General features: G+C 39.9%; 1 protein-coding gene across 1 annotated transcript in view; it reads left to right on the forward strand.

Annotated features, from left to right (window-relative positions):
- The window catches only part of LOC146371045 (dual specificity calcium/calmodulin-dependent 3',5'-cyclic nucleotide phosphodiesterase 1A-like), a 42,838-nt gene extending 23,806 nt beyond the window's left edge, over positions 1 to 19,032 (forward strand). Inside the window, exons 5-16 of the mRNA XM_084954676.1 lie at positions 4,011 to 4,077; positions 5,500 to 5,616; positions 5,716 to 5,856; positions 6,177 to 6,277; positions 6,793 to 6,918; positions 7,605 to 7,706; positions 9,926 to 10,046; positions 11,900 to 11,981; positions 12,820 to 12,940; positions 13,964 to 14,148; positions 15,631 to 15,795; positions 15,875 to 19,032. Of these exons, the coding sequence (XP_084810802.1) occupies positions 4,011 to 4,077; positions 5,500 to 5,616; positions 5,716 to 5,856; positions 6,177 to 6,277; positions 6,793 to 6,918; positions 7,605 to 7,706; positions 9,926 to 10,046; positions 11,900 to 11,981; positions 12,820 to 12,940; positions 13,964 to 14,148; positions 15,631 to 15,795; positions 15,875 to 15,927 (1,381 nt within the window). The 3' untranslated portion in view covers positions 15,928 to 19,032. The remainder of the gene's footprint in view (positions 1 to 4,010; positions 4,078 to 5,499; positions 5,617 to 5,715; positions 5,857 to 6,176; positions 6,278 to 6,792; positions 6,919 to 7,604; positions 7,707 to 9,925; positions 10,047 to 11,899; positions 11,982 to 12,819; positions 12,941 to 13,963; positions 14,149 to 15,630; positions 15,796 to 15,874) is intronic.
- The last annotated feature ends 7,908 nt before the right edge of the window (positions 19,033 to 26,940 follow it).

The raw sequence follows: 26,940 nt of genomic DNA on the forward strand, positions 1-26,940 counted from the left end.
GGTACCAAAGGAAGGGAAAGAGCAATCTGAGAAGAAAAACAGTAAGGTGGTAAAGGAAGATAAAACAGTCAGATGACAATTTATCCTGCTGTTTGACACTAAAGACTTTTGTACTTTTGCACAAATATTTTGTGCATGAAAATATTTTTTGTACTCACCTGTACTTACTGCAACCTTTCACACTGACCTTATCATTTCACTGAATATAGAGTATTTTAGCATTTATTTTTTCAAACCAAGCTTGATTCTTGCTATTTCTCAGCTCCAAAATAACCGATCTGACCCAATCAGACCACTGTATGTGGTAACAAGTGTGCTCGTCGCTCAAAGTAGGCACAGGTACAATTATATGGTAATAGTAAAATAATACTAACCATAGACATACAGCTAGACACTACTCTGGCCAGTCGGCTCTCTGAAATGATTTCTCTGCCTCCTCAGAAGTTGTTTCCAACTCTGCCAACAAGAGTTCAAACTTCCCCACTTACATCCTGAAATATGTGTGAATGATGATACAGCTTCAAATCCTGGATCAAACCATTAAATTCTCCCTCTTGCTGCCTTCTTGTGAGACTTGGATGAACCCAGAATCTTTCTTTCTTTGTTTTCTTCCTCAAAATTTAACACTTTCAGTGTGTAACATGTGGACATATTACATTACATATCTTCCTAGTTTTGTCATTTCTATTTCTAGTTCTTAGATTTGTGTTCATTTAGTCTCCTCCCTTTCATGCTGTGGTCATCTTGGTCTTGTCTGTGTTCTCCCCAGTCCGTCATGTCTCTCATCCTCTCTGTGTCCTCATTCTGTCTTGTTCTCTGCTTCTGTTTCTCCCCCGGTCCCAGTGTCAAGCCCTTGTCTCTTATTCTGCGTCTCAGTGTCTTTCCTGTTTTATTTTGACAGTCTCTCGTCCTGTGTTCAGTGAGTTCAGTTTCCCTTCTCCCTGTCTCATTGTGCCTGATTACTACCAGCCGTGTTTCCTCCTGTTTCCTAGCCCCTCATTATTCTTTGTGCATTCAAGTCCCCTGTCTTCCTCTGCTTGTTGTTGTGTTGTCCATGTTGCTGTATGTTCTCCTGGGCTCCTCGTGTCCATCACTTCCCAGAGTTTTCTTCCAGTTTCGTGTTTTCATTTTCCAGCGTTAGGTTTTGTTTTTGTGAATTTAGTATCTGAGTATTTTGATACAACATATAAAAGCTGCCTCTTTTAGTTATCCCTTTGTGTTTGAGTCCTGCGTTTAGGTCCTACTCCTGCCTGTCACACAGCCAGCATTGACAGATCTGACCATTCAGATCATTATTTGGCAACAAGTGTGCTTGTAGTTCCAAGTCTGTAGGATAAATTTTTCACAAAAGCGCAGCACATTGGTGTGCACATACTTTACAAGACAAGTTTGTGATGTGAGCAGGAGGTCAGGCAATTGAGAACAGTGAGTAGTTGCATTTCTGGGGAAAGAGTTTGCAAGAGGACTTGGTGGATTTTACCATGACCCAGCGTCTAGGGCAGGAGTAGGCAACTTCAGGCCTCGAGTGCTGGTGTCCTGCAGGTTTTAGATATCACCCTGGGTTAACGCACCTTAATCAAATGATTAGTTCATTACCAGGAGAACTTCAAGACATGTTGAGGAGGTCATTTAGCCATTTAAATCAGCTGTGTTGCATCAAGGACACCGGCACTTGAGGCCTGGAGTTGCCTACCCCAAGGAGATTGCACTGCAGGTATGTTTAATCAGAGGCTTGGCAGGAGAACAAGAGCCACAATGGACTGTAGTGGACGGGCATGACCTGGGAGATGTGGAATGTGGGATGGATATGCATGGATGCTTGAAGCTTGAGTTTAACCACTGAAAGGCTGATGACAATCTCGATCTCATATCATCCAATAAAACAGGGAGCGAGCTTGCAAGAGATGGCCTTAAGATGAATATCTTTAGTGGCTAGTCAAATCTTTTGTCCTAGTTCATATCTGAGAGTGGGTGTTTGGAGGCAATCTGCATAGTGGCAGTGCTGATCGACTGTTCAGAGTACGGCCTCTGGGCCTAAATGCGCTATCTGCAGGTGGTGCTAGATGGAAGGAACAGTGAGATCTGCTTCTACTTCCGGGAACACAGGCAGGTGGTAACCTAAGGATACGTTGAAAGGTGAGAGACAGTAGCAGATAAGGTGAGTGAGTTGTTCTGTACTCTACTCATGGGAACTGTGAGGACCAGATGGCTGAGTTTTGTGTCATAACAAAACGGAGCCAATTCCAACTCTTGATTGAGCCTCTTGGTCAGGCCGTCGGTCCACAGGTGAAACCTGGAACTGAGGCTGACGTTGGCTCCCACTGCAGTGAAGATCTTCCAGACCTGGGAGGTGAACTGAGGACCCCTGTCCAAAACGATCTTCAGCGGAATGCCATGGAGCCTGAAACATGATCAATGAGCAGTTGGGTGGTTTTGGTAGCAGTGGGTAATTTCTCAAGAGCAACAAAATGAGCGAACTTTGAGAACCGGTCTATTATGGAGAGGATTATGATCTTCCTGGAGGAGATGGGTAGCCTGGTAATGAAGTCCAAAGCTACTTGGGACCAGGGCCTGTGAGGTGTAGCTAGCGGTTTGAGTAAACCTGAGGGTTGCTGGGAGTTACTCTGACTGCGTGCAGAGATGGAACAGTTGGCTACATAATCCCTAACATCTCTTTCCAGAGATGTTAGATTGAAGATGAGAGAAGGAGGTGAGCAATCAGAGCACATGGGTGGACACAGGAGAACACAGGACCCAAACAGAAAAACACCAGACATCACTCAGATCATGACAATATTTAGTCAGTGATTTTTATTCTGTCACTGATAAATTAACAAACTTCTGTGAAAAAGTAGCAGGAAATGCACATTAGGAATTTGAACAGGCCAATCACAATATTTAGTTACATTTCTAGGGAGGTGCATGCCAAGTTATGCCATAGGTTACAGTGCAGGGTTTCAGAGTGCTTGCAATTACAGCTAAACATGTGAGTCTATGAGGATTGACTCACTTTTGGTTATTTAGAAGATCTGCAGTTTATGACATGTTGAATTTACTTCATTTTTCAGCCCTTAAATGAACTAAAAACAGGAACCCAAGCTTGCCATGACAGACCTTTATTGATAAAAGACTGCTGAGAAAACAGGGCTGTGCAGACTTTAGCCTTTTCTTGCTATTGACATTTTTCTTCCATAGTCCAGCACCTGCAAAAGAGTTTTCTTGGATATGTGAATTGTTTTTATATAATGTTGAAGAACCATAAACAACATGAAAAGTATACTTTTTAATGTAACTGTATCTTATCTTTACAGTAACGTCATAAATGTATTTCCTGCCACTGCATTGACATGCAGAGGTTTCTCTTAACCTCTGAGCCTAGTGCTCTATATGTTAATTTATCTTAAAACTTGTTATACATGTGCAGAAAAGCAGTGAGGCGTCGCAGAATTCTGTCAAATGATTGTTTCAAATGAACACTTTCAGATGTTTAGTCATTTCAGTTATTTTTATCTGCAGCAGAAATCTGGAACACCTGCAGACAGAACAGAGAACAGTCATAGATTTTCTTCAAAATAAACGGCAGAACATCCGGCTGACTCCACCACAGATGTGATTAAAGGGTCCAACATGAAGTGTAACAATGTTAGCCTGCAAGAGAGCTGGGGATGGAGATCATATAGGGAAACTGTGAAGTCCACTATTATTATATTGTAAATGACTTGCAGTGATAGAACGGTATCAGTTCATCTGCTGCAGCTTAATGACGCATGAAATCAAAAAATATCTGCTGCACCAAAGCAGTGCTCATTGTGTGTCTGTGAGTGTTTGAGTGTGTGTGTCTGTGTTTAGAATACGGTTACCATGACAACAAACAATCCATCCTGGTCACAAACTGTGGAGGAGGGTGGCTGGAGGGGGTCTGTGCGGGGAGTGTTTATATGCATGCCACTGCCTGTATCAATGTGTGAAATTAGTGCGTGATATTTTTATCTGTGTGTGTGTGACAACAGGATGTACAGACGGACGTCCAACATGGCTGGTCTGACCTATCCTCCCACAGCTTTGACAGCTCTGAAGGTAAAAATTACTGCTGCGTTCCCTCTGGCAGCAGGTGACATTTTATTGTATTAAACCTGCGTTTGATTAGCAATTGAAAAAAAAATAAAACCTTTTCAGTAAGAGTTCTGAGTTCAGAGCCTTAAAAGGAAATGAAGGGAGAGAAAAACAAAAAATGAAACAAAATAAAGAATGACAAAAAGACTGTAAGAGGTAAGAAAGTGTGTAAGAAGGTAGGAAATGCAGGGAAAAGCAATCCAGGATGATGAAAAGAGGAATGTGAGAATGACAAGGAGGGTAAAAAAGTAAGGTAGTTGAAATGGAAAGGAGGCAATGTGAAAAGAAAAGAGGAATGAATGAGTGAATGAGTCAGGGAGGACTTGGGAATGGGAAATAAGAAATAGGCAAAAAGGGGAAGAAAGTGAGAGGAAAACAAGAGGAAGAACAGGAAGTAGGAAAGAAAAGAATGAAGAAAAGGCTATAGGTAGGATAGAAAAGAAGACAAGGAAAGGAAAGAAGGCATGGAAGGAAATACGAATTGCAAAAAGGAAAGGAGAAACTAGAGAGAGACTGAGAGGGGTAATGATAAAGGAGACAGAAGGAAGTGAGGACCTGGTTGGGAGGAAAGGAATGAAGTAAAGATATAGCAATGAAAGGAGATAAGAGAGGACATTTGGAAGAGAAGAAAAAGTGGGATTTGGGAAGAGGATGAGGGGAAGCACAGGAAAAAGGAAAAGCTGTAAAGGGAAGGTGGAAATAAAAGGAGCTAATAAAACATCCATCCATCCATCCATCCCGCCAGCCAACCAGCCTTTTTAACCCCTTGTCCAAGTCAGGATTGGGGGAGGGTGTTGGAGCCTATGTCCTAGCTGTCAAAGGACAAAAGGCGAGGTACAGCCTGGATAGCTTACCAGGGAAAAAAGAAAGTAAGATAAAGAAAAGAAGGGTGGAAAAACCAAAAACAGTGACTGAAAGGAGGAAACAGAAGTGCTTTGGATAGTAAGAGGTTATTAGGAAGGAAGGCATGAAAATGAAATATAGACAAAAAAATGAAGAAAAGAGGAAATAAACAATAAATGAAGGAAGCGGAGAAAGGCAAGACACTGTGGTGAAGGACAATGTAGATTTAGTACATTAATGATATGTTTCCTCCTCTGCACTTCCTGTTGTCTACAAACTTAGAAAAAAATTTAATTATTCTAGTCCACGCTTCTTGCATGATGCAAAGCACGACCCAATGAGAGGCTTTAAATGTAATTGTGTAAGTAAATGTGATAATTAATCTGAGTTTTAGATCCTTCCTGTTTGAGCAAACATTATCAGGACAGTGCCCTCTACTGGCAGAAATCTTCATTTCACTAAGGTCTCACCAGCTTTATGTCACACCCCCCTGCTGTAATCATACCTTACATGTGAAATGGTATTTGTTGATGCATTTCTCAGGAGGTGGATCAGTGGTCCTTTGATGTCTTTGCCTTCCATGAGGCCACAGGAGAGCACGCCCTCAAGTTCCTAGTCTACGACCTTCTGACCCGCTATGACCTCATCAACAGGTTCAGGGTACTCGCAGTTTAATTTTGTTCAAATCTGGTGGTGGGCAGACTTAATACTGAGGAAAGTACATTTAGTCCTTGTGCTAACTTACAGTTTTGTGTTCAGATTCCTGTGCAGGCTCTGGTGCAGTTTGTTGAAGCGCTTGAGAACGGTTACAGCAAACACAGGAACCCCTACCACAACCTTATTCATGCCGCTGATGTCACTCAGACTGCCCACTTTCTGATGCTACACACTGGACTGATGGTAACACACACACACGTGCACATCTTTTTGTGGGGAACCTCTGGCATCCCTTTACACTGCTGTTAACCTAAACCAGATTTTTAAAAGCTGAATCCTCAAACAGTCTTTCCTAGGACCACACAGCATGTCCTCATTTTCCAAAACGTTGCTGATGTCCAAACCTTAAATTAGCCCACACAAAGACAGAAGTAGATTTTCAAAAACACCTATGTGGACATCATTTTGTCACAATCTTGTTGTGCAACTGTGCTTGCCTGCACATGGCTTGCAAAGACAGTTGTCTATAGAAGCTAACTAATGATGTGTGTGTATGTGTGCAGCACTGGCTGAGCGAGTTGGAAATTCTTGCAATGGTTTTTGCCGCAGCAATTCACGACTTTGAACACACAGGAACCACCAACAACTTCCACATCCACACCAGGTAATGTAGATGGTAACACTTCATGTAGGTTATCAGGGGATCTGATTTGACAGGGACAGTTTTTCTCAAGATAATTAACTTAAGATAATTGATATTTGACATTTAACACTAAACACAATATAAAGTTAACAATATAAAGTTTGTCACGTTGTACACAACATATGAATTAGGCCTGTGTTTAAAGATTCATGAAAAACATCTTTATCTTACATAATAAAACAATGGGAATCTGCCAGTTCATTGGGTGAGTTGTGAATTCATCCAACAGAGTTCCAGATGCTTGATTCAAAAGCATGGTGACAGGTTTAAGGAGGCGCTAGGAAAAACACAGTGGGATTCATCTGGAGTCCCCCCACCCTTCTTATTTTTTCAAAATTTTCAGCAACTGTGGTTTAAAATATTAAAAGAATAGATGTGAATCTTAAGTAGGGGAACAACAGGAAACCTGCTGATGTTGCGGCTTCTGTATACAAACTGCAGAAGATATCTGATTGGATGTTGTGTCTGTCTGTCAGGTCGGAAGTGGCCATTCTGTACAATGACAGGTCAGTGCTGGAGAACTATCATGTCAGCGCTGCCTACAGGCTGATGGCTGAAGAAGACATGAATATCCTGGTCAGCCTGAACAAAGATGACTGGAGGTTTGCCCTTACTGCCAATTCTTGATGTTTGTGCTTCCATCTCAATGCACCTAAATGCCCTTACCCTGAGCTTTGACATCACAACTACATACAAAACTCCACTTTGTGTCCTTTGTGTTGATGTACAGAACTCATTCTCTAAGAGACAAAGAAAGGGCTATTTTAAAATACTTACTGTTCTGATGATATTTACAGAATTCCCAGCAGATTCTGTAAAAATCAGGTGACTGAAAATATTTTAAATATGTTTCCTTGGTTAAAGTGTTTTCTATACAGCTAGTATTGTTTTCAGAAACAGAGTTTTCATCACATGATGACACAGATCCTCATGTGTTAGTGTGAAGTCTGGTTAGTGCCCCAACCTGGCATGATATATGTGAACACACACACACACACACACACACACACAGACACACACACACGCGCACTGTGTGTACTCATATCCTTGTGGGGACATCTCATTGACATAATGCTTTCCCTAGCCGTTTACCCAACCCTAACCAAAAATCAATGCCTAATCCTAAACTTTAATTATTTACTTGACTTGTTTTTTGAACCCAAAAGAAGTTGAGTTCCCACAGCGTCTCGACAATGTCAAGTTGACAAACTTTCAGAGGTGTGGGCTCTTTGATGAGAACTGATTGGTGATTACTGGATGTGTTTGTTTATTTATTTATTTTTCATAGGGAGCTGAGGTCTCTGGTGATAGAGATGGTGATGTCAACAGACATGTCCTGTCATTTCCAGCAGATCAAGACCATGAGGAATGCCCTAACACAGACACACAGGTCAGAACTCTAGCCATTATTAGTGTCATTTGACCTTTGTAACTGGCTATCATTAGATCAGTGATAGCCAATGATACATTATGTTTTGTTAACAAAACATAATGTATCCATGCCTTTGTGTACTTTTCATATTTTCCACAACTTTATTTAATAACTAAATATATTATTTTGCATAAATGTATCATTGTGACCAAACTTTTCCAGTTCAGATGGAAAAGTAAAAAGAAATAGATTCATTCTATCAGTTTATTTCCACCACGTGAAAATAGCATGTCATGTCCTGCTGTGGCCACAAATGTTGTGTAACTGGCAAACTGGAAAAAGTCAATTTATTGTATTATTAAACAGGATATTTGCAGATCCTTAATTTCTCCCACATGCAAAATTGAGGCCTTGATTGCCAATAAAATCGAGAGGGTCCTGCTAGCAGATAAGATATTATAGATAATGTTTTTGGTTAGTTTGTACAACATATTGGTGACTCCAGATAATGTTGGCTCATATCACTTTAGAATGTCTGCAGTCTGTCATTGGAAGAAACGATAAACCTGAAAGCCTTTAGTTATAAAATCGTGCTGTGAAAAATATCACTTATTTGTTGGCTTAGGTTTGGTGGAGGAAAGCTCATGATAAGGGTCGGCTTACAGCTGTGAAAGCTAACACTGCAACAGATGTAGCAGCTAATTATGTTTAAGATGGTGCTGTGTCGATGGCATGAAATTAGTTCCTGTGTTAGCAAACAGCCATAGACTATAGCTTAGATGGTGCCACCATCATGTCACCCATTTGTTAGTGAGGTCCCGTCTTAAAACCTCCAGCTGAGCATAGTAACCAAGACATACTGGGCACACATGGTGTAGTAGCTAGTACCAGTCAATCACTGGGAAGTCACACTGGGAAGTAAGGCATACTCTCCTTCATCCCCCTTTCCCCTCTGATGAAGTTGATAATTTACAAAATGAACATCATGTTGTATTCAATATGTTGCTAAACTATCAAGCTGAGACTGTAGACTGATAAAGTGAATAGGAGAACTCATCTTTTTCTCAGAGATTTCCTTTTGTGACCAGATTTATGCCCTGAGCTGGAGATTAGAAAGATTAAGTAAGGCTTGTTGCACATTGCTTTGAAGCTGACAGCTGGTCGCCTGCAGATGCTCCGGCTGATGTATGTCAGTCAACAATATTTTTCACTCTCACTGGTAGTCACTTTAGTGGCTCACTGTAGAGGTGTAGAAAAGGTTTTTCTCCAGTAGGCCCACTTCTTGTACACTGATGGTTGTTTCGGCCGTTGTGTCTTGAAGTTGTCGTTCGCTTTCTATTGTCTCAGGTCACCACATTGTTTTATATCGAGCCTCTGGCTAATTTAACCCTGAACTTTGTAAGACTTCTAAGAACCTTTTAGGTTAATAAAATTCTCTAAGTGAAAACATGTCTTTCTGTCTTTCTTATGTAAATAGAGTTCTTCAATTTCATCTTAAAAATCTAATATTTACCATTTCTAAACCTGCTGATACTCTGAACTACGAATACTTTTCATTCTTCACACAAAAATGACTTTTCCCACTCAAACATGTAAAATTAGATTCCTCTGCAGTTTCATAAAAGATTTTCCGGCAGACTGTGCAAGGCTAGTCTATCTGACAGAGACGACCAGATCATCTGTGGGAGTGTGGTGAAAAGGCCCAACATAAGCTCCTGCAGGCTGCTGGACCAGATTGCCCTGTGCGTTCCTGTAGGAGCTATCACAGGAATAGTACCAGAGTCCAGTATCTCCTCTATGTTTGTCAGTCCTGCTGGACCTGCGGAGGTGTGTCCATGTGTATCTGTGTGTCTCTCTGTGTAAGCGTGTCTGAGTGTGTATGGACGGGGTGCTGGCAGCTGTCGTGATTCTCAGCTCACGCTTGGATGGATTTTGGGGTAAGACGCTGTCATCAGCCTGTCAACACGCTGGTTCTGCTTTTGTTGCTGCAGCAGCGGGCAGAACTGTACAGTCTGCACAATATGATCAAAATACAAAAAGGCACAGCACTGTTCACATAACATATGGGAAGCTGTAGCAGAGCAGTTTCTTTCCTTCACAAGTCATTCTCAAAAGACATTTTCACTGATCTTCTACAGGTCCAAAAATGTAGATGCTCAGTTTTTAGTCAAGGTAATATAGTTTCTTTTTGATTGATGGATATTAATGAAATGATTTTGTTTCCTTTTTCTTTCCAGTATAGACAAAGTGAAGGTTTTGTCTCTGATGCTTCATGCTGCAGACATCAGCCATCCAGCCAAAGCATGGCCACTGCACTACCGCTGGACCCACAGTCTGATGGAGGAATTTTTTAGACAGGTACAAACATCTGTCAGTGAGGATTCTCATTTGTGAGGATGCTCGTGGACTTTAAAATCAACTATCAAATCAAGCCAAGGAATCATCCTCTGTAAATCAATAAAACACTAAAAATCAGTGTAACACAGGCACTGTCACTGGTTGTATACTTTGTAAAAGTGTTTTAGTAAACCTTTCCCATCATGGCTTAGCAACAATTTAGAAGGTTCTTTAAAACAGGATTTCTCCATATAATAACACAGAATTGTGATACCCTTCTCTTTGTAATGCCTACTGCAAAATTAATTTTTCCAGACTTACAAGTAAACCAGTTTCACTTGACTCCTAATATACAGTGATGTGAAAAAGTGTTTGCCCCCTTCCAGATTTCCTTTTTTTTTTTTTTTTTGCATGTTTCTTACACTTAAATGTTTCAGATCGTCAAACAAATGTAAATATTAGACAATAACACAAGTAAACACAAAATGCAGTTTCTAAATTGAGGTGTTTTTTATTAAGGGGAAAAAAATCACTGCGTGAAAAAGTGATTGCTACCTAAAACTAATTTAACTGGTTGGGTCGACCTTAACAGCAACAACTGCAATCAAGCATTTCCGATATGTGTCAGTGAGTCTTTTACAGTGCTGTGGGGAAAGTTTGGCCCAATCATCTTTGCAGAATCTGGCGAATGTGAGATGAGCCTTTGTGTTCTTTTTGGACAGCAGTGTCTTTCTTCTTGGAACTGTGACATGCAGGCCATTTTTGCCCTGTGTCTTGCTTATCTTGGAGTCGTTCACACTGACTTTAACTGAGACAAGTAAGACCTGCAGCCTTTGGATGTTGTTCTGGGCTATTTTGTGACCCCTTGGATAAGTTGCTGCTGTCGGTTGGCCACTCCTGGGAAGGTTCATCACTATTCCAAGTTTTCGCCATTTATGTGGTTCAGTGGAGTCCCACAGCTTTAGAAATTACTTAATAACCTTTTCCAGACTGAGAGATTTCAATGACTTTGTTTCTCATTTGTTCCTGAATTTCTTTGGATTGTGGCAGATGTCTACCTTTTGGTCAGCTCCACTTTGTCAGCCAAGTCCTACTTAAGTGATTTATTGATTGAGAACAGGTGTGGCTAGAGAAATTGAACTCCAAACTTGTGATACGGCACAGTAAATCTTGTTATAATCTGGCGGAGGGAAAATCACTTTTTCACAAAGAGCCATGGAGTTTTGGATTCCCCTCCACCCCAATAATAAACACCTTCATTTAGAAACAGCATTTTGTGTTTACCTGTGTTAGTAGCCAGTTGCATTACTATTTGTTCTTGCCTCAATCTATTTGGGAAATCATGTTGCCACAAGGACCAATTTAATTTCTTTGGTTCTTGTTAAAAATAAATCAACCAGTAAACAAAAATTAGCTAATTGTTGCTGCATTAACAAATAAAGGCGATGTTAGCCTAATTAGCCATTCAGAATTAATAAAATCTTTTTCAGTTGTCATAGCCGACATAATTGACATTATTACTAGAAACTGTATGAGCTCTGTAACAGTTACAGGCGAGATGACCTGGGTGCTGCATAGCTGTTTGTTTTGTTATAAAACACTTAACTTTTTTGAGTCCACCCAACGAATTTCAGTCAACTTGTATCAGTAAGAATACATTTTTGTGTTATCACTGAAGCACTCTGAAACACTGAAAGACTCTATTGCCCATGTTGTAATGATGAAGATATTTTAGCTTGTTTCCATGAGGAGGATGTCTCCATTGTGTTTTATTGTTTAAGGCTCAAGCAGAAAGTGAATGCAAATCCCATAAAGTTAACTTGAGTACTTGAAGACACAGTGTTATATTGTCCCACTTTCTACATTGTTTCCAGGGAGATAAAGAGGTTGAACTTGGGCTCCCGTTTTCTCCTCTCTGTGACCGTAAAGCTACCATGATTGCCCAGTCTCAGATAGGTAAGAGTCACAATGAGAAAGGACTTCATAAACTTGTGCTGGATTTGCAAACAGCTGGTGAAACTTTATTCTCATGTTTACTATCTGGTAGTGATTTATTATAAGAAAAAGAACCAGTATTAAGTTATTATTAGTAATGACGCTGTTACGTCTCCTCGAGGGCAGGAGGGGATAACACAACAACTCTGGAAACCTGGTACAGGTGTTATAAAAAAAAAAGTTTAATGGCAGCGCTCTCACAAAATAAATAACCCAAATTCAAACAACAAATGTGGGGGAGAAAGGGACAGTTAGGTTGTGCCAAAAAACCCCACCAAAAAGACAAAACCAAAACTTAGCTGAGCTATTATCCTAGAAAAACAAAAACAGGGGGGAAAGACCCTAAACCTCAACTCAAAACAAGCTCAAAATTACATGGGTGGCACCAACCTGCTTACCTAGTGTTGCTAACAAAAAGACTCTACATGAGTAAGTGTATGGGGTCCCCAAACTTACCTAGTCCACTTTACTCCCACTACAACCATCAAACAAAAGAAATACAGCAGAGGCGTTTTACACACATGCCAAACCATTCAAAGGAGGGAAGAGAGCCACGCCCAGCCACAGGTGAGTCTCCTTATCAAGGTGTGCCCTCCTGGTTCGTCCAATCAGGGTCTCCCTCCTCTAATTAGTTGGAGATCCCCAAATTGACATCAGCCTGCAGTCTGCGTACCTAAGGGAATGGCAAACAAAAGGAGAGGGAAAGAAAACATGCAGCCTGCAGACACGTAACAGATGCGCTTGTTATATATTTTGCTCTCTCTTCTTCTATTATCCTAACATTTCTCTTGGGATTCAGGTTTCATAGACTTCATTGTGGAGCCAACCTTCAGTGTACTGATTGACACGACAGAGAAGGTGATTGGTCCTCTAATAGAAGAGGACAGGAAGGCCAGAGAGACTGGAAACAGGAGATCCAGGTACTGCTGCTATTACTGCTGTAAGTTCAGTGACTTGTGTATTAGACACAAGGTTTTTAACATGAACGATTCCTCAGTGAATAACCACAACAAAAGAGAAGCAACAGGCTTGATAACAGCTGAAACTCTTAATCCACATCAGAACAAGTCTTTGGAAGTCCAGACCTCAGCCCGATTGAAATCTGTGGTGGCACTGTGCATAAACAGATGCCCACAAACCTCAGTCAACTAAAGCAATGTTATAAAGTATAGTGGACTCAAATACATTAACAGCAATGTGAGAAACTGATAAAGTCATACAGATAATTATTACTGTAAGTTACTGCTGCAGAAGCTGGTTGTACAAACTTGTAATTTTTTTACAACACTGCATAAAGTCATTTTTATTCATACTTGATGATTTTGGATGAAAAATCATTGAAAATAGGCTGGTCTTAGACCAGAAACTGTGAAACCCAGTATAATCACTCAATTGTACAACTACTTTATTCTTTTCTTAAAAAAAAAAAAAAAAAAAAAGATTTATTTGGGTTTTTTTTGTTTTGCCATTTTTGTCTTTATTATACAATCTTTATTAGTACAGAGAACTGACAGGAAACTAGGGAGAGAGTTGCATGCAGGACATGGATGCACACCTGTACATAGCACGATGTACAGATACATGACACAAATAGTAATTGGTGTTCTTCAAGACCACATAGTGGGCAAAGAGGGTAAAATATAACTTGTTGGTACAACAACCAGTAACAGTCCCAACCTTAAATCAGCTAAATGTCCACAGGAAATGCCTCGACTACAGCATATGTTGATCGGTGTGTGAGGGCAGGTCGTCACTGCACAAAATCAAGTAACATTGTTTTTCTCATAGAAATGTAAAGTTTTTGGCCATGTAGAAAAAAAGTATTGCTCATTCACCAGGTTTTATTCAATCAATGCAATATGGAATTTTCCTTAATACATTAATACATCCAAAGTGGAAAAGGCAGTCCCTCTCATCGCTTTACACCTCTCTCTCTGTTTCAGTCTAACAGGAAGCGGTTCGGTTACCGTGGAGTCAGTGCAGAGACACAGTAGTGTTCGCCATGGGAACAGTGATGATGGACAGATGGACTTTTCCCTGACAGCCATTGATCTGCTGGCACTGAAGCTGCACCTCTCTGGTGTCATTACCAGCAACAAGGACAGATGGAAAGAACTATCTGTGCACGGTACACATACAGTCAAAAACAAATATTCAAGAAACTCAGAATCATTCGAGGTAAAGTTTCTACAACCAAATTTAGAAAAAAATTGTTTTATTTGGAGTGTTATTATTTTGTTTTGCACTTTTGGACTATTATAACACAAAGCATCCAACAATCTATAAGTGATTTCTCAAAAAACGAGATGTTTTTCAGTGTAACAAAGAGAAATATATAAATGTCAATTGTTAAATTCTCCCAATTCTTTTGAACTTGAAAGGAAGGACAATACTCTGTGTATAAATGCTCAATCAACAATCTTTTATTCCATACAATTCAACACTTTATGAGCATAAACCATCCGGAGGGGAGATGAGCGCGGGAGGGTGTCCGCCTGATCTCGAAGTGTCTGAGCGTTCCTCACATACTTATAGCTTCAGCCCCCCTCCACCTAGTCATAAAACCTAAACATCCACATTCTTTCTCTCTCTCAGTGAGCCTAAGTTATGACCTTGGCTTCCTGTGCAGTATGTTCTGTTCTTTTCTAATCAGACAAATAAAGCGATGACTCTCTGAAAACAGTATTTCTTATAACTCAGCAGTATAATGCATCATAAAACAATATCATTCATTCACAATAAATCAGCAGTCTAATGTAATACAAATCAGTTTAATAACTGTAATAATTATCACCTTCTTCTAAGTCAGGAGAATAATGCAAACTAAAACTACATAATGATTTCACAATCTTTAATTAGGGGTCTAACGTGGCATAAGATAATATAATAATCTCACATATGTTTGTCTGCAATCTGATAAAACATGCTCTTGAGATGCTCTGTCAAAGAAAATTGTACCCTTTAATTTAATATAAGCTACCATCTTTGTGCTTTTAGCCTTGTTGTGCTTGTTTCACACACTCAGCTGTGGACTGCTGTAATTTGTAAGACAAAAAAATTTAATAACGGTGCTGCCGATAAATATCCCAACAAAATCAATATGCTTTTTTCCACTGCAAAGTCATTTTTTCCTTGTTGACATGACCACAATACAGTGAGAGGTTAAATTATCGAACTGAGATTTGTCCACCTTTTTCTAAAGTTTTGTGCAAGTGCCACCTGTTTACCTTTGGGTAGTCAACATTTGAGTTAAGTATGATTTTTGGCTTAGCACCACATATCATATCTAATATACTGGGAATGTAATATAGTGGGAAAGTGTCTCATCTTCTGAGATAGATTCTGATATTGGAAACATTTGCCAGTCAGGTTGTTGTGGTGATGTATCCACACACAAGCTTTGCCATTAATGTAAATATCCACCAAATATCAGATGCAAAAAACACTGAACTGAGTGTAAACTTCTCCAACACTAGTCCTAGAAACAGCTAAGAGTCTCAAACCATCAAGGGCCCAGGCTTGAAGAAGATCCCCAGATTTGATGGAACAATTTTTTTTTTTTCCAAGTTGGAAATTTATGTATTTTCCTGTGTTTGCCTATTGTGAACAGAGCTAGCCTGCAAGGCGCAAGAAGAAAAAGAAAGTGTGGACCTCCAATCACATGCCTCAACCAGCCATCGTACTCCTGATGGACCCGCTGCCGATCAGCCACAGAACTCTGACTGCTCACCTCCTGGTGAATCTCATGACAAGTCACCAGACCAAATGTTGAATGGTAAGAACTTGACAACAAACGTAACAACTTCCTGACATTTAACCCTCAAACTCACCTTTAGCTGTGGTAACCTTTACAGGGGAGGCCCCAGAGGAGGAGAAAGAAGATGATGAAGTGCCTGAAAACGCCTGACTGCCCTCTGCCAAACGTACCACTGTATTTGACTGTGGCAGACGACCCTGGCAAGAGGGCGTTGCCGTGCAGAGTTCACACTCTCTGTTTAAACACAGCAGCTGACTAAGTGGTCCTTCAGTGACTTTGAAAAGGGCCACTATACCTTTGTTTTTTGTTTTTTTTTTACAACTGACCATGAAAATATCACATTCAGAGTGAAAAGATTCATTAGATAACAGCTTCTTAGCAGCTTCATGGCCCATTAACAGTGGTGAAAATGTGTTGTGATTTTATTAGAGATTCAGAGGAATGCTGTCTGTGAAATAGATGTCATCATTTAAATAAAAACAGAGGCAGGTAGGTCAAAACCAAAGAGTGTGGAGTGGCTTAAAAACCCTATTCAGGGAGATGGGAGACTGAATGTCTGTTAGGAATAATAATTAACTGAGCTGTTAAGAAGCAGTTGTCAAGGTTTTGTTAATGCAGCTGAGCACAACAACAGGTGTGATGTTTTAAACTTATAATATGAGCGTGAAAAGTGATTGCTGCTCTGTTCTTTGTTCCTACTCCTTTTTATCTCACACTTCTACCCATGATGTCAAACAAAAACATGTTGGATGATGTTGCAGCAGTTGTTTATCGTACAGCCTAAGTAGCAAGCTAAATGGGGCCAATTGCAAATTGGCATAATTGACTATGCTGAGATTATTAATACCATACAGAATTATTTCTTCTGGCATGTACGACTTAAGCTATTTTTTGGGGCTAAACCATACCTGGCCATTACTAACGCTTTTGGGGCAAAAATGTTAGCAGTTATTCAGTAAACTGGAACCTCTAACTTTTGGTCTTGCACTAGCATCGGCCGAGAAACTTTCCAAAATGTGTGCCAGGTGGTTGATGCCCAGTACCCCTCTGCAAGTTGTGCTTAGTGCTAATTAGCAAATGTTAGAGAGCGAAACTAAGATAAACCATAAATGCCATAAACCTTAAGCATTACACAAACAAAACTTATGTATATTACCACTATCACTGAGAGCATATTAGCATTCTGATAGCATAGCTGATGGCTATTAGAGATGCTGTAGACTATCAGGTGTGTAAAATATCCCAGCACTTTGTACAGAAGACATTACAAATGTTACATTGTAGAAAGTGATGTACAAGTTATGAAATTTTTCAGTTTATTTGCAAAGGAAAAATCCATGGACCTACTTGCATTGGCCAATTTACAGTGCTAACAAGTTAGCAATATATACCAAATGGAGGTCTCCTGTATGCAGTCTTTTAACGTAACATAAAAGGAGGCAACTACAGACCTGGATATAGTGAATATTTGCAGTCCTGGTTACACTGTAATATTTGTCCTAAATACTAACATGCGACAGAGACGGGAAGTGTTGTCAGTCACGATGCTTTTTAAATGCACAGTATAAAAATTTAATCTCAAATGTCAGTTATTTATGTTTTGTCAAGCTCAGTTTGGTTATAAAAATCATACCACTAGCTTAATTAGCTTAGTGTTAAATGTAGCTAAGCAAAAAAACCATATAGCCATTGTGTAGAAGGACAGTCTGGATGTTATTCACAGCTTGTTTACACCATCAGTGGTGTATTTGATTCAAGAGCATTTTATTGAAACCGAATCACTCTTTCAATTCATCTTCTTATCAAATCTCAATTACAACGTGATGAATATTATGATATAATATTCATTAACCCCGCCCTGACTATTTCTGCTGCTGTCTAACATGCCTCCTCAAAGTAATACAAATTAAATTAAACTTTGTATTATATGCATAACTAATGTTTGCGTGCACAATGTAGTGAACATTACCTGCAGGTGACCTAGTTGCTGCTCTGCTGCAGTTCACAGATCTCACAGATCACAGAATATGGTTTGACAGCTGTCATGAGCTGCTGCTCAACACTCGAATAATCTAAAATATCACATGTTCTTGCTTTCACATTTGACAGTATACATTTCAACAAATTCTAGTTTAACATTAAACAATATGCTATTAATACACTACATGGAAACAGCATGTAATTTATTTCTTTTCCACTTTTGACATGAGGCTGATATTGAATTTGCTTATTTAATTAGTATCTTTTTAAATGTTTACTGGTAGAAGGTGAAGGGGGAGCTGTACTTAAGAAAGCTAATAGAAAGGATTAGCTCCAAGGCAAGAGGCTTGGTAACTAAAGATTAACAAAGATTTAATAAGGGATTTGCTGGCTGCTGAGCCTAACCAAGTATTTTGCAATCTCCAAAAAAGACATCAGAGCTCATCTGTAGGATCAAATCAGAGTCAGTTCTGTGTTACAACTGATTGTAATAAACGGTTGATCCCAAATCTGTATCTGAGCCCTGACTGAAGAGTCTGTTTCAAAAATGTTACATACGGGAGCTAAAAAACTATGACTGCCATTCAGCTGGCTTTACCTTTTCCATGGCTAATAGCAGTAAAAATCAAAACAAAACACAGTGGCAGTTTGAACGCACAGAGAGCAGAGCAGCAGCAGTGAATCGGTGTGAATTTCTGTACATGTTTACATGTGACCTTTTTTTTTTTTTTAAAAATAAAAACAAAACATGGGCCATCTTATCGTATTCTGGGCCAATATACCCATAGGATAGCATTACACTGTACTCTCCATCATTGTAGAGATTGTGGAGATGAGCATCTGATGGAAAATGATAATGAACACTGAGTCCAAGGAAGTGTGATCATGAGTAAATAAATAAGATTTACCTTTAAATCGACAGGAGCCCAGAGTTCAGGCAGCTCTTGTTGTTCCTGTGCTGGGCCCCTGTCGCTCCACCTGGCTGTGAATAAAGAAAAGTGCCATAGAATCAACATGGTGACAAGAGAAACACCAGTTTCTATAGCAATGGACAATGAGTCAAAGGCCGGAGCCAAAATGGCCGAAAGTCAAAGCTCTAGATTCTGTGAGCACTGTGTTTGTTAATGCAATGTGTGCTATAGTTATTGTGTGCTCTTTGACTCTGTGTGTGGGTGAGATTTTGAGTGTGAGTTTGTGTGAGAGAAAGTGTGAGAGTGTGCACTGTATACTGTACAGCTGTTTTCTGTATTATTGTATTAAACATTCACAAATCTGGCTCTGTCTTTGATTTTATTCAGTCTTGTTGTTTACATTTGGTGGTCAACAGACCTGTATCTGAACTTCTGGTATCTGCTTTCACTATATGGACATTCTACAGGAATGTCATTTCTGTCCAGTGCATGCATATTAAGTGACTTCAAAGACAAAAAAAACAAAACAAAACAAAAGATTTTAAACTAAAGATCCACTAAATCAACCTATTATACTTTCCCTTATTTTCTACTGTGCTGTGAAAATTTTCACCATTCTCATTTCTTAGTCTTTTGTCAAACTTAAATGTTAAAACCAAATTTTAACATTAGACAAAGATAACCTGAGTAAATAGAAAGTTAAAAAGTAAAAAAAAAAAGAGTAAAAAAAAATGCAGTTCATTTGGTGTAAAACTACCATTTCACCATTTCATAAAAATAACATCATACCAACAGTCTAACATGATGTGGTAGTGTGATGGTCTGTGGTTGGTTTGCTGCTCCAGGACCTGGACAACTAGCTAAAAGAAAAACCTTATGGAGACCATCCAGCCACCAGTTTGTGTCCTGAATTTCAGGTACAGTTGGATGTTGTTGCAGGACAATAATGTGAAACACAGCAGTGAGTCCACAGGTCAAAAAATCGGTCAAAAAATAAAGTAAAATGAGGGTTTTTGGAGTGGCCTAGCCAAAGTGTGGACTCAAATCCAATGGAAATTCTTTGCCATGCCCTTAAACAGGCCGTTCCCCCGTATCGAGATGGCGCCTCTCACAGGGCTTGGGGTCCTTTCCTGCCAGAGAGGTGACGTTTCATGATCCAGGACCTAATTTCAGTAACTGAGGACTGGAACATCAGACCACTGGTTGCTGTCTGAGCCACGTTGCACCCCACCCCTACAGCATCTTCTGTGGGTGTGGACCCACAGGATAGCTGTACCTGGCTTGGCCCAATGGGGTAAGACCTGGCCAACAAGTGTTCTCCTTTGAGGTGAGGGGCCTCTTCAGGGAGTGGCCGCGGTAACCCTTTTCTGGGTATAGGTTAATCATGTACCATGGTGTATTCTTCATAGAGCTACTGGGATTTGCTCTCATCTAGGGCAGCATAGCTCCCGGGACAACAACAGTGCCCCTGTACTAAGACTCGATACATAAAAATTAAAACAGATGTACACTATAATGAAATGCATTTATTACCAGTGTTGGGTAAGTTACTTTAAATTAGTAACTTAGTTACATTACTAGTTACTTCTATCAAAAGTAACTCAGTTACTTCAAGTTACTCGTTACTTTCAGAGTAACAACTCATTCATGTCACCTAAAAGGTAAACCTGTTTCTCCATCACCTGTTCAGCTCTGATGATTCAGTAAGGACATCTCCTGGTTTCATCTTCATGTTTCCCTCTCACCACATATCCAAACCGACATCATGACCAGCAGCTTTACAGCTGTGGCTCCAGCAAACATCAGCTGATAGTAGAAAGTAATATTAAATAAATTCTAACAACAGCTGATCAAGCTTAAACGTGCGCGACACCCGCTGGTTTCCTCTTTCTGGCGCAAAGTAGGCGATAAATAAACAAGAGAGAAAAGCCGATCAGCTGATCATTGATCAGTTTCATGATTGAAGTAGAAACAGGAGAGGGAGAGAATGAGAGGAGAAGAGGCAGCTGTGCAGTGTAAACACAGAATAAATCCAGCTTTGTGTCTTTTTCATTGTAGCTGAAGTCCGGGACAAAATGTTCCTTTTCACCTCAATACGAAACCCGTAATATTTTCTCTGAATACGAGACGATTCTGTTTTTTACGGGACAGTTGGCAACTCTAATAATTAACCTATGAACAAAATAAAGTTCAACATCAGTAACATAGCACCCACCCAGCTGTATAGAAACTCCGTCATGCTAGCTAGTACGCAGTACGAAAAAGTCAGCATAACGAAAATAAACTCCACCTAAACTTGATTTATATGTGACTCAGATACACTGCAGGTCATAACGTCTTACCTGAAGTTCAGTTCACCTGATACTCGGACCGGCAGCTGCTTCGGGTCTCTCCTCTTGGCCCCCTTTTCCTTCATCCACCTGCTGGCTTCCACCACTTGCTAATGTTATTGAATCTGTGGAAGCTCCGCGATAGCCACCACACGAAGTAACGAATAACGAGCCTATTTGAATCCCAGTAACGAGTAACGCGTTCCTAGTTTTGGCATAATAACTAGTTACCGTGCTCGTTACCACAATAATAACGTAGTTACTGTAACGCGTTACTTAATAACGCGTTAAGTAACGCGTTACTTAATAACGCGTTAGTCCCTACACTGTTTATTACCTAATCTTCTTTTGTAAAAAGTGTGCACCTTTGCCTTGAACACAAAGTTTTGGACCAGTCCAGAAACCTTTTAAGAACTTGAATTTGATAGCATTTATTAGAAAGCAGCACTCATGACCTTACTCAGGTAAATATTGCTGAAAATGTCGCAATGCAATCTTTCAATTTGATGCACTAAATTTGTGCTGCCAGCAGAGAGCACTGTGACTAAACCAACATTTGTGATGTTGTGGGGATCTCATTCTATTGTTGCACAACAAATACCGGCCACCAGAGGGTAGCAGAGAACCACTGTCATTAACAAGCAGTCACACTAACACTTACTGCTCTTTATTCATTGATTAGTGTTGTGTAGAGACACTTAAGGTGTCTTCAATCACATCCAATCAGATCTCTGACTAACAGCACCACAAGAAGCTACAGAACATGCTATTCTTGCACAAAAAGTGGCACGACTAAACCGTAACAATACATTGTGTTTCAAGTTAATGTATGACTAACGGGACGCCTTAAAATGTTAGCTAAAAATCTGCAAATTGCACTCTCAGCACCACAAAATGTTGCTGAGATCTTCTTTTTACTTTTTCTTTCAGCAACTTTAGAATTTTTTTGAACACTTGCAGCTCTTGTTAGTTGGATTGTAGACAGCAATATGGCATCCAACAGGAGACAGACAGAGACAACATGGGAAACATTTTGCAGAAGAGACTGATATTTTTCAGAGCTAAAATAGATTTAGTAATGCCATTCTGCTTTTCATATCACCTAATACAGGGGTGGGGGAACTCCAGGCCACACAGGCTGGTGTCCTGCAGGTTTTAGGTGTGTCCTGGATCCAACACAGCTCAACATGTCTTGAAGTTCTCCAGAGGCCTAGTAATGAACTAATCATTTGATTCAGGCGTGTTGACCCAGGGTGAGATCTAAAAACTGCAGGACACCGGCCCTTGAGGCCTGGAGTTCCCCACCCCTGACCTGATAAGACTGCTTGCAACTTTTCTTTCTTTTTTTTTTGCAGGTTCACACAATTTATAGCAGATAGGTGTAAGAACACATGACTGTCATAGTCAAAGATGATTCACATTGAGACTCTGGCTTGATCAAAGCTGATAGTTAGCCTATTTATCATAATAACTGTACCGTTAGAGTCTGTTAGTTATTTGGTGGTGTAATAAATGTCGACCTGAATCAGCAGAATTTCCCCAAAAAGCTTCTGTGAATAAGTAAGTTTCACTTTCTGAGTTCAAAGGGTCAATTTGATGGTTTACAACAGCCTTTGAAGTCTGGCCAAGTTCATTCTAATTGGGAGTACAATTCTGATGGCAGCGGTTGCCAGCAGAGGGGCCTGTATCAGACCATACTTTTGCCAACTTAATTTAAGCAAGTGGCATAGGGTCTATCAGAGGGCGCGTCTCAGATCGCTTTTTGAAATTCCTAAATTTACTGTATGTTTTGGCAGACTTGCACTGATGCGTTGACTGGTTTTACTGATCCCAGAGTGGAAATTAGGTTACTGCAGCATCCAACATGCAGGGATGTAGTTTGTGACAAAGTCAAAAATAAGAGTGATGGAAAAAGACGCATAATAAAATACACTTGCTATCTAATCTCCGTAGATAGTAATGTACATCATTTCCCTATATCCAGATCATTGGGTCCAGTTCACTTCACCTCACCTAATGACATAAAGCAGCAGTTCCTCTGTTGAAAGAGTAATCAGTTCCATAACTGCCATGGCAGGAATGAGAAGAGGAAAAAAGCAGAAGATGGGGAGAAACAACAAAACTCAAACTTTAAGAGAGAGGAGACAAAAGTTAATGAATGTTGTAGTGGAGCATGAACACATGGGAGTGAAAACACTACAGTGGACAGAAGTGCTCAGGAAGCCACACAGCCTGCAGCAACTAAGAGATGGTTCAAGGGTCATCTGATCCAACTAAGTGTTATCAAAACTAACTGTGAGCCTTATCAAAAAAAGTTTTAAGACTAATCTTAAAATTAGACCAGTACCTTCATCACATCACATGTGATGCCATGGCAGGACCACAGGTGAAAATACCAACCTCATCTTTTAAGTGGATGATGTAATCATCTGCATGCTTGGATGTATTAGTGATGGGCTGGAGGAGAAGTACAGAACAGTATTTGATTATTATTTTTTGAGTAGTCTTGAAGAACTCATGACATGGTGATCAATTTCAGAAAGAAGAGGATGCCTCTGAGGTCTGTACTTTGGGCCATTGCAGCACCTTGGCTCTTCTCTTTTTCAGCTTGTTGCTGTGCTTGGGATCTTTGTTCTGCTACGTGAGCCAGCTTAGGCCAAACTTCAGCTGTCAAACAGCTAAATATTGTATTGAAATAAAGAGGAGTTCATTGTTGACTCAGTAACTGTGAGGTTCCCAGGCCACGAGGCTGCAAAATAAAAAGAACCCAAATTAAACTACTGTGCCTAACAGCTGGTATGAGGTGCTGATGTTGGTTTGGTTTTCTCCACATGCAGTGTTATGGATTATGTCCAAACATCTCCATTTTGGTCTCATTTGTCCAAAGGACACGGTAAATGGTAAATGGAGCGGTTTTTAGCTACTCTTAGCACTTAAAACACTTCATTGTCTCACCCATTCACACTAATTCATACAAGAACTTTTTTCTGAGCTTTTTCTATGTAAGTGTTTTCTATTTACCATTCACAAACATTTATACTCCAATGATGCATTAAAGAACAACTTGGGGTTAGTATCTTGCTCAGCGATATTTGCCATGCAGACTGGAGCAGATGGGGATTGAGCCATCAACCTTTTGATAACCTACTCTGCCTCCCGAGCTACAGCCATCCCTCGTTTACCAATATGTGTGTGGAAACATTTTTAGTCTGTGCAAAAAACGAGTTTTCATGAAAAATTACTGTCAGATTTATGACGTATGCACCAGGCAATTTTGTTCTTACCGCAGTGCATACGTTGGCAACTCAGACTCATTTTAAATCAGCAGGCTCATGCTTGCTGCCTTCAATTCAAATACCACCACCTCCATACATCCATTTTTCTGTATAAGGAAACACGTTTACCTCCAGGTGAGTGAGAAAAAGTGGTGAAGTTACAAAAATGTGGTGAGTAAAAGAAAGCAAAATTTTAAACAAGTTTACTACTGAAGAAATCGAAACAATCATCTCTGAGGTGGAAACAAAAAAAAGTTTTCCATATTTTTCAAAAGTGTTTCTGCAGGTGTGACGATGGTAAAGAAAAATGAAGCTTGGGCTACAATAACAGAGACAGTTACCATTGTATCCTCTGAGATGCAGACTGTGGCTCAAGTTAAAAAGAAATGGTTTAACGTTAAAGCCAATTCAAAACAGACACAGCTAGAGTACAAGGGCCATCTGATCTGTCAGACATAAATGAGAGACCTCCAGCATTTATTGGGCAATCACACACAGTGGGATATCACCCAGACATAAGGAGGAAAGTGATGACAAAGACTTTCATCCACAGGCAACTTTTTCCTCATTTGCGATCTCCAATTATTATTTTTTGTGTAAATAATGATCAAAATTCAAAGACATGCAGTCAGTGGGGACAGGTTAATTGGTAACTCTAAATTGCCCATCGGTGTGAATGTGAATGCAAATGGCTTTCTGTCTCTATGTGTTAGCCCTGTGGCAGATTGGCAGCCTGTCCAGGGTGTATCCTGCCTCTCAGTCTGTTAGGAAACATATTTTCCAGCGCTTATTTGCTGTGTATTTTGTTTTATGCATTTAATAACAGGCCAGTATATTAAAGGCCACCTTTGAGTTATAAACTGTGTCATAGGTCATTAGATTGTTTCGCAAGACTGAAAACTGAAAACATTTAAAGGATTTAAGATATCTCTCAGTTCTTTGTTTGCAGGATTATCTTTCTGTCACTTTATGTCCTTTACATGACTGAAGTGACGTTGGGGGAACACATGCCTACAAATGGCTGTCCTTCAGTGTGACGTGGATAATGTCAACTTGGGTATTTCACACAGGCTGTTATTCATGTTTAGCTTTCGTCTGCTAACCTCAGAGGTCACTTGTCCAAATGAAACCACTTGATGTAGTTAAAACTTGACAGCTGAGGACGGACAAATGACATCTGAGTGGTAGGAACTTGGTAGAAAGCCTGGTAGAGCCTGGTAGAAAACTTGATTAAACCCAAAGGGACTTTACCATCAAAAGGGGAAAAAACAAAAAAGTCCACAGTGAGTCCAGTTTATAGTGTACAATTAAAGACTAATGCCCTCAAACTCACATTCATTGAGCTGGAATATCGACTGAGGTACCTCTGAACGGTCTGAGAAACAGCTAAGAAAAAACCTCAAAAACGTTCAGCTCCACTGCGCAAACATCTTTCGTCTAAAAGAGAACTATCACTCCTCACTCCATACAATAAAACTTATAAATATTTCAGCAATGCTGGATTAATTGTTCCTTCATGAATTTTTGAGTTAAACATCATATCGATCCAGAAACTATTTTAACAATGACCTGATGGATTTCTGTGAAATTTGTTTCTCACAGGGTAACACACTGCTAACTTATAACGCTCTGTTGCTTATTCATATTTTGAGTTTAACGTGTTGTATTGATCTGTATCACAGTGAGTATGATTTGCCATTTCTGTTTTCTTTTCCCCAGAAGTAGATTAACCAGTGTGTCTAAACCGGCATATTAGTCACTCTTCTCATTTTTAGGTTTGATTCCATTTGAACAGCAAATATTAAAATTTCTTTGATCAAAAAAGCAATGAAACTGGCCATGAAGAGATTATAGTTGCTGGGTGGAGTGGTAGGATATTTACACAAGTACTTTTGGCTGTGCTCTTATTTCCCCACAGGTTTTCACGGTAGATGGATGCAGGCAGTTGATGTGGCACAGATTTTATGCTGGATGCCTTTCCTGATGTTACCCTGACGTTTCTATGAGCTTGTGGTCAGTACTGGGAACACACTAGCTTATGACCCCCCAAGGCTGGCTTTGTGTCTCTGAACCAGGGATCTTCTGCATGTAAGTGATAAATAAATTCTGCATGAAATCCAGATATTCAGAATCTTCTTATGTTTACATGTAGACTCAAAGGGATAAGTACTCCGTTGAACAAATCAAATCAAACTCATGGATATATGGTCAAGTTAGTTCTATTGAATGTGCACATTAAAAAAAAATCATATTAACAGATGAAAGATGTTGACTCTGTCTGTTTCCATTAAATGGACCTTCTTAGACGTCCTACACAGTGTGTGATGCTGAGACATGGCAAACTAGGATAGTAAGATTTTAACTGTTGCTTCAATTATTTAAGTGAGCTGGCCTTGAGAATGAAACTCAGGGTAAAAACTGGCTCCGGTTCCTTCCACATAGCAGTTTTTACAGCCTCCAAATGAAGACACGTATACATATGCAACACATTCTCACATCCGGTGTTATGACTGTGCTAATGCTGGATGGCCATTGTGGAAACAACTATGCAAGAAGAAAGTAGTTTAAAAAGATCATCAGGAGCTATCAGAGAATGACTCCTGCTGGTTATGTGAATGAAGGGCCTGTCTCACTGTTGACGCTCACCATTTCTGTTCTTTATATGGG

The sequence above is a fragment of the Perissodus microlepis genome, chromosome 16, assembly GCF_051167445.1.
Source record: "Perissodus microlepis isolate ML-2025 ecotype Zambia chromosome 16, ASM5116744v1, whole genome shotgun sequence".
In the NCBI taxonomy this organism is placed as follows: domain Eukaryota; kingdom Metazoa; phylum Chordata; class Actinopteri; order Cichliformes; family Cichlidae; genus Perissodus; species Perissodus microlepis.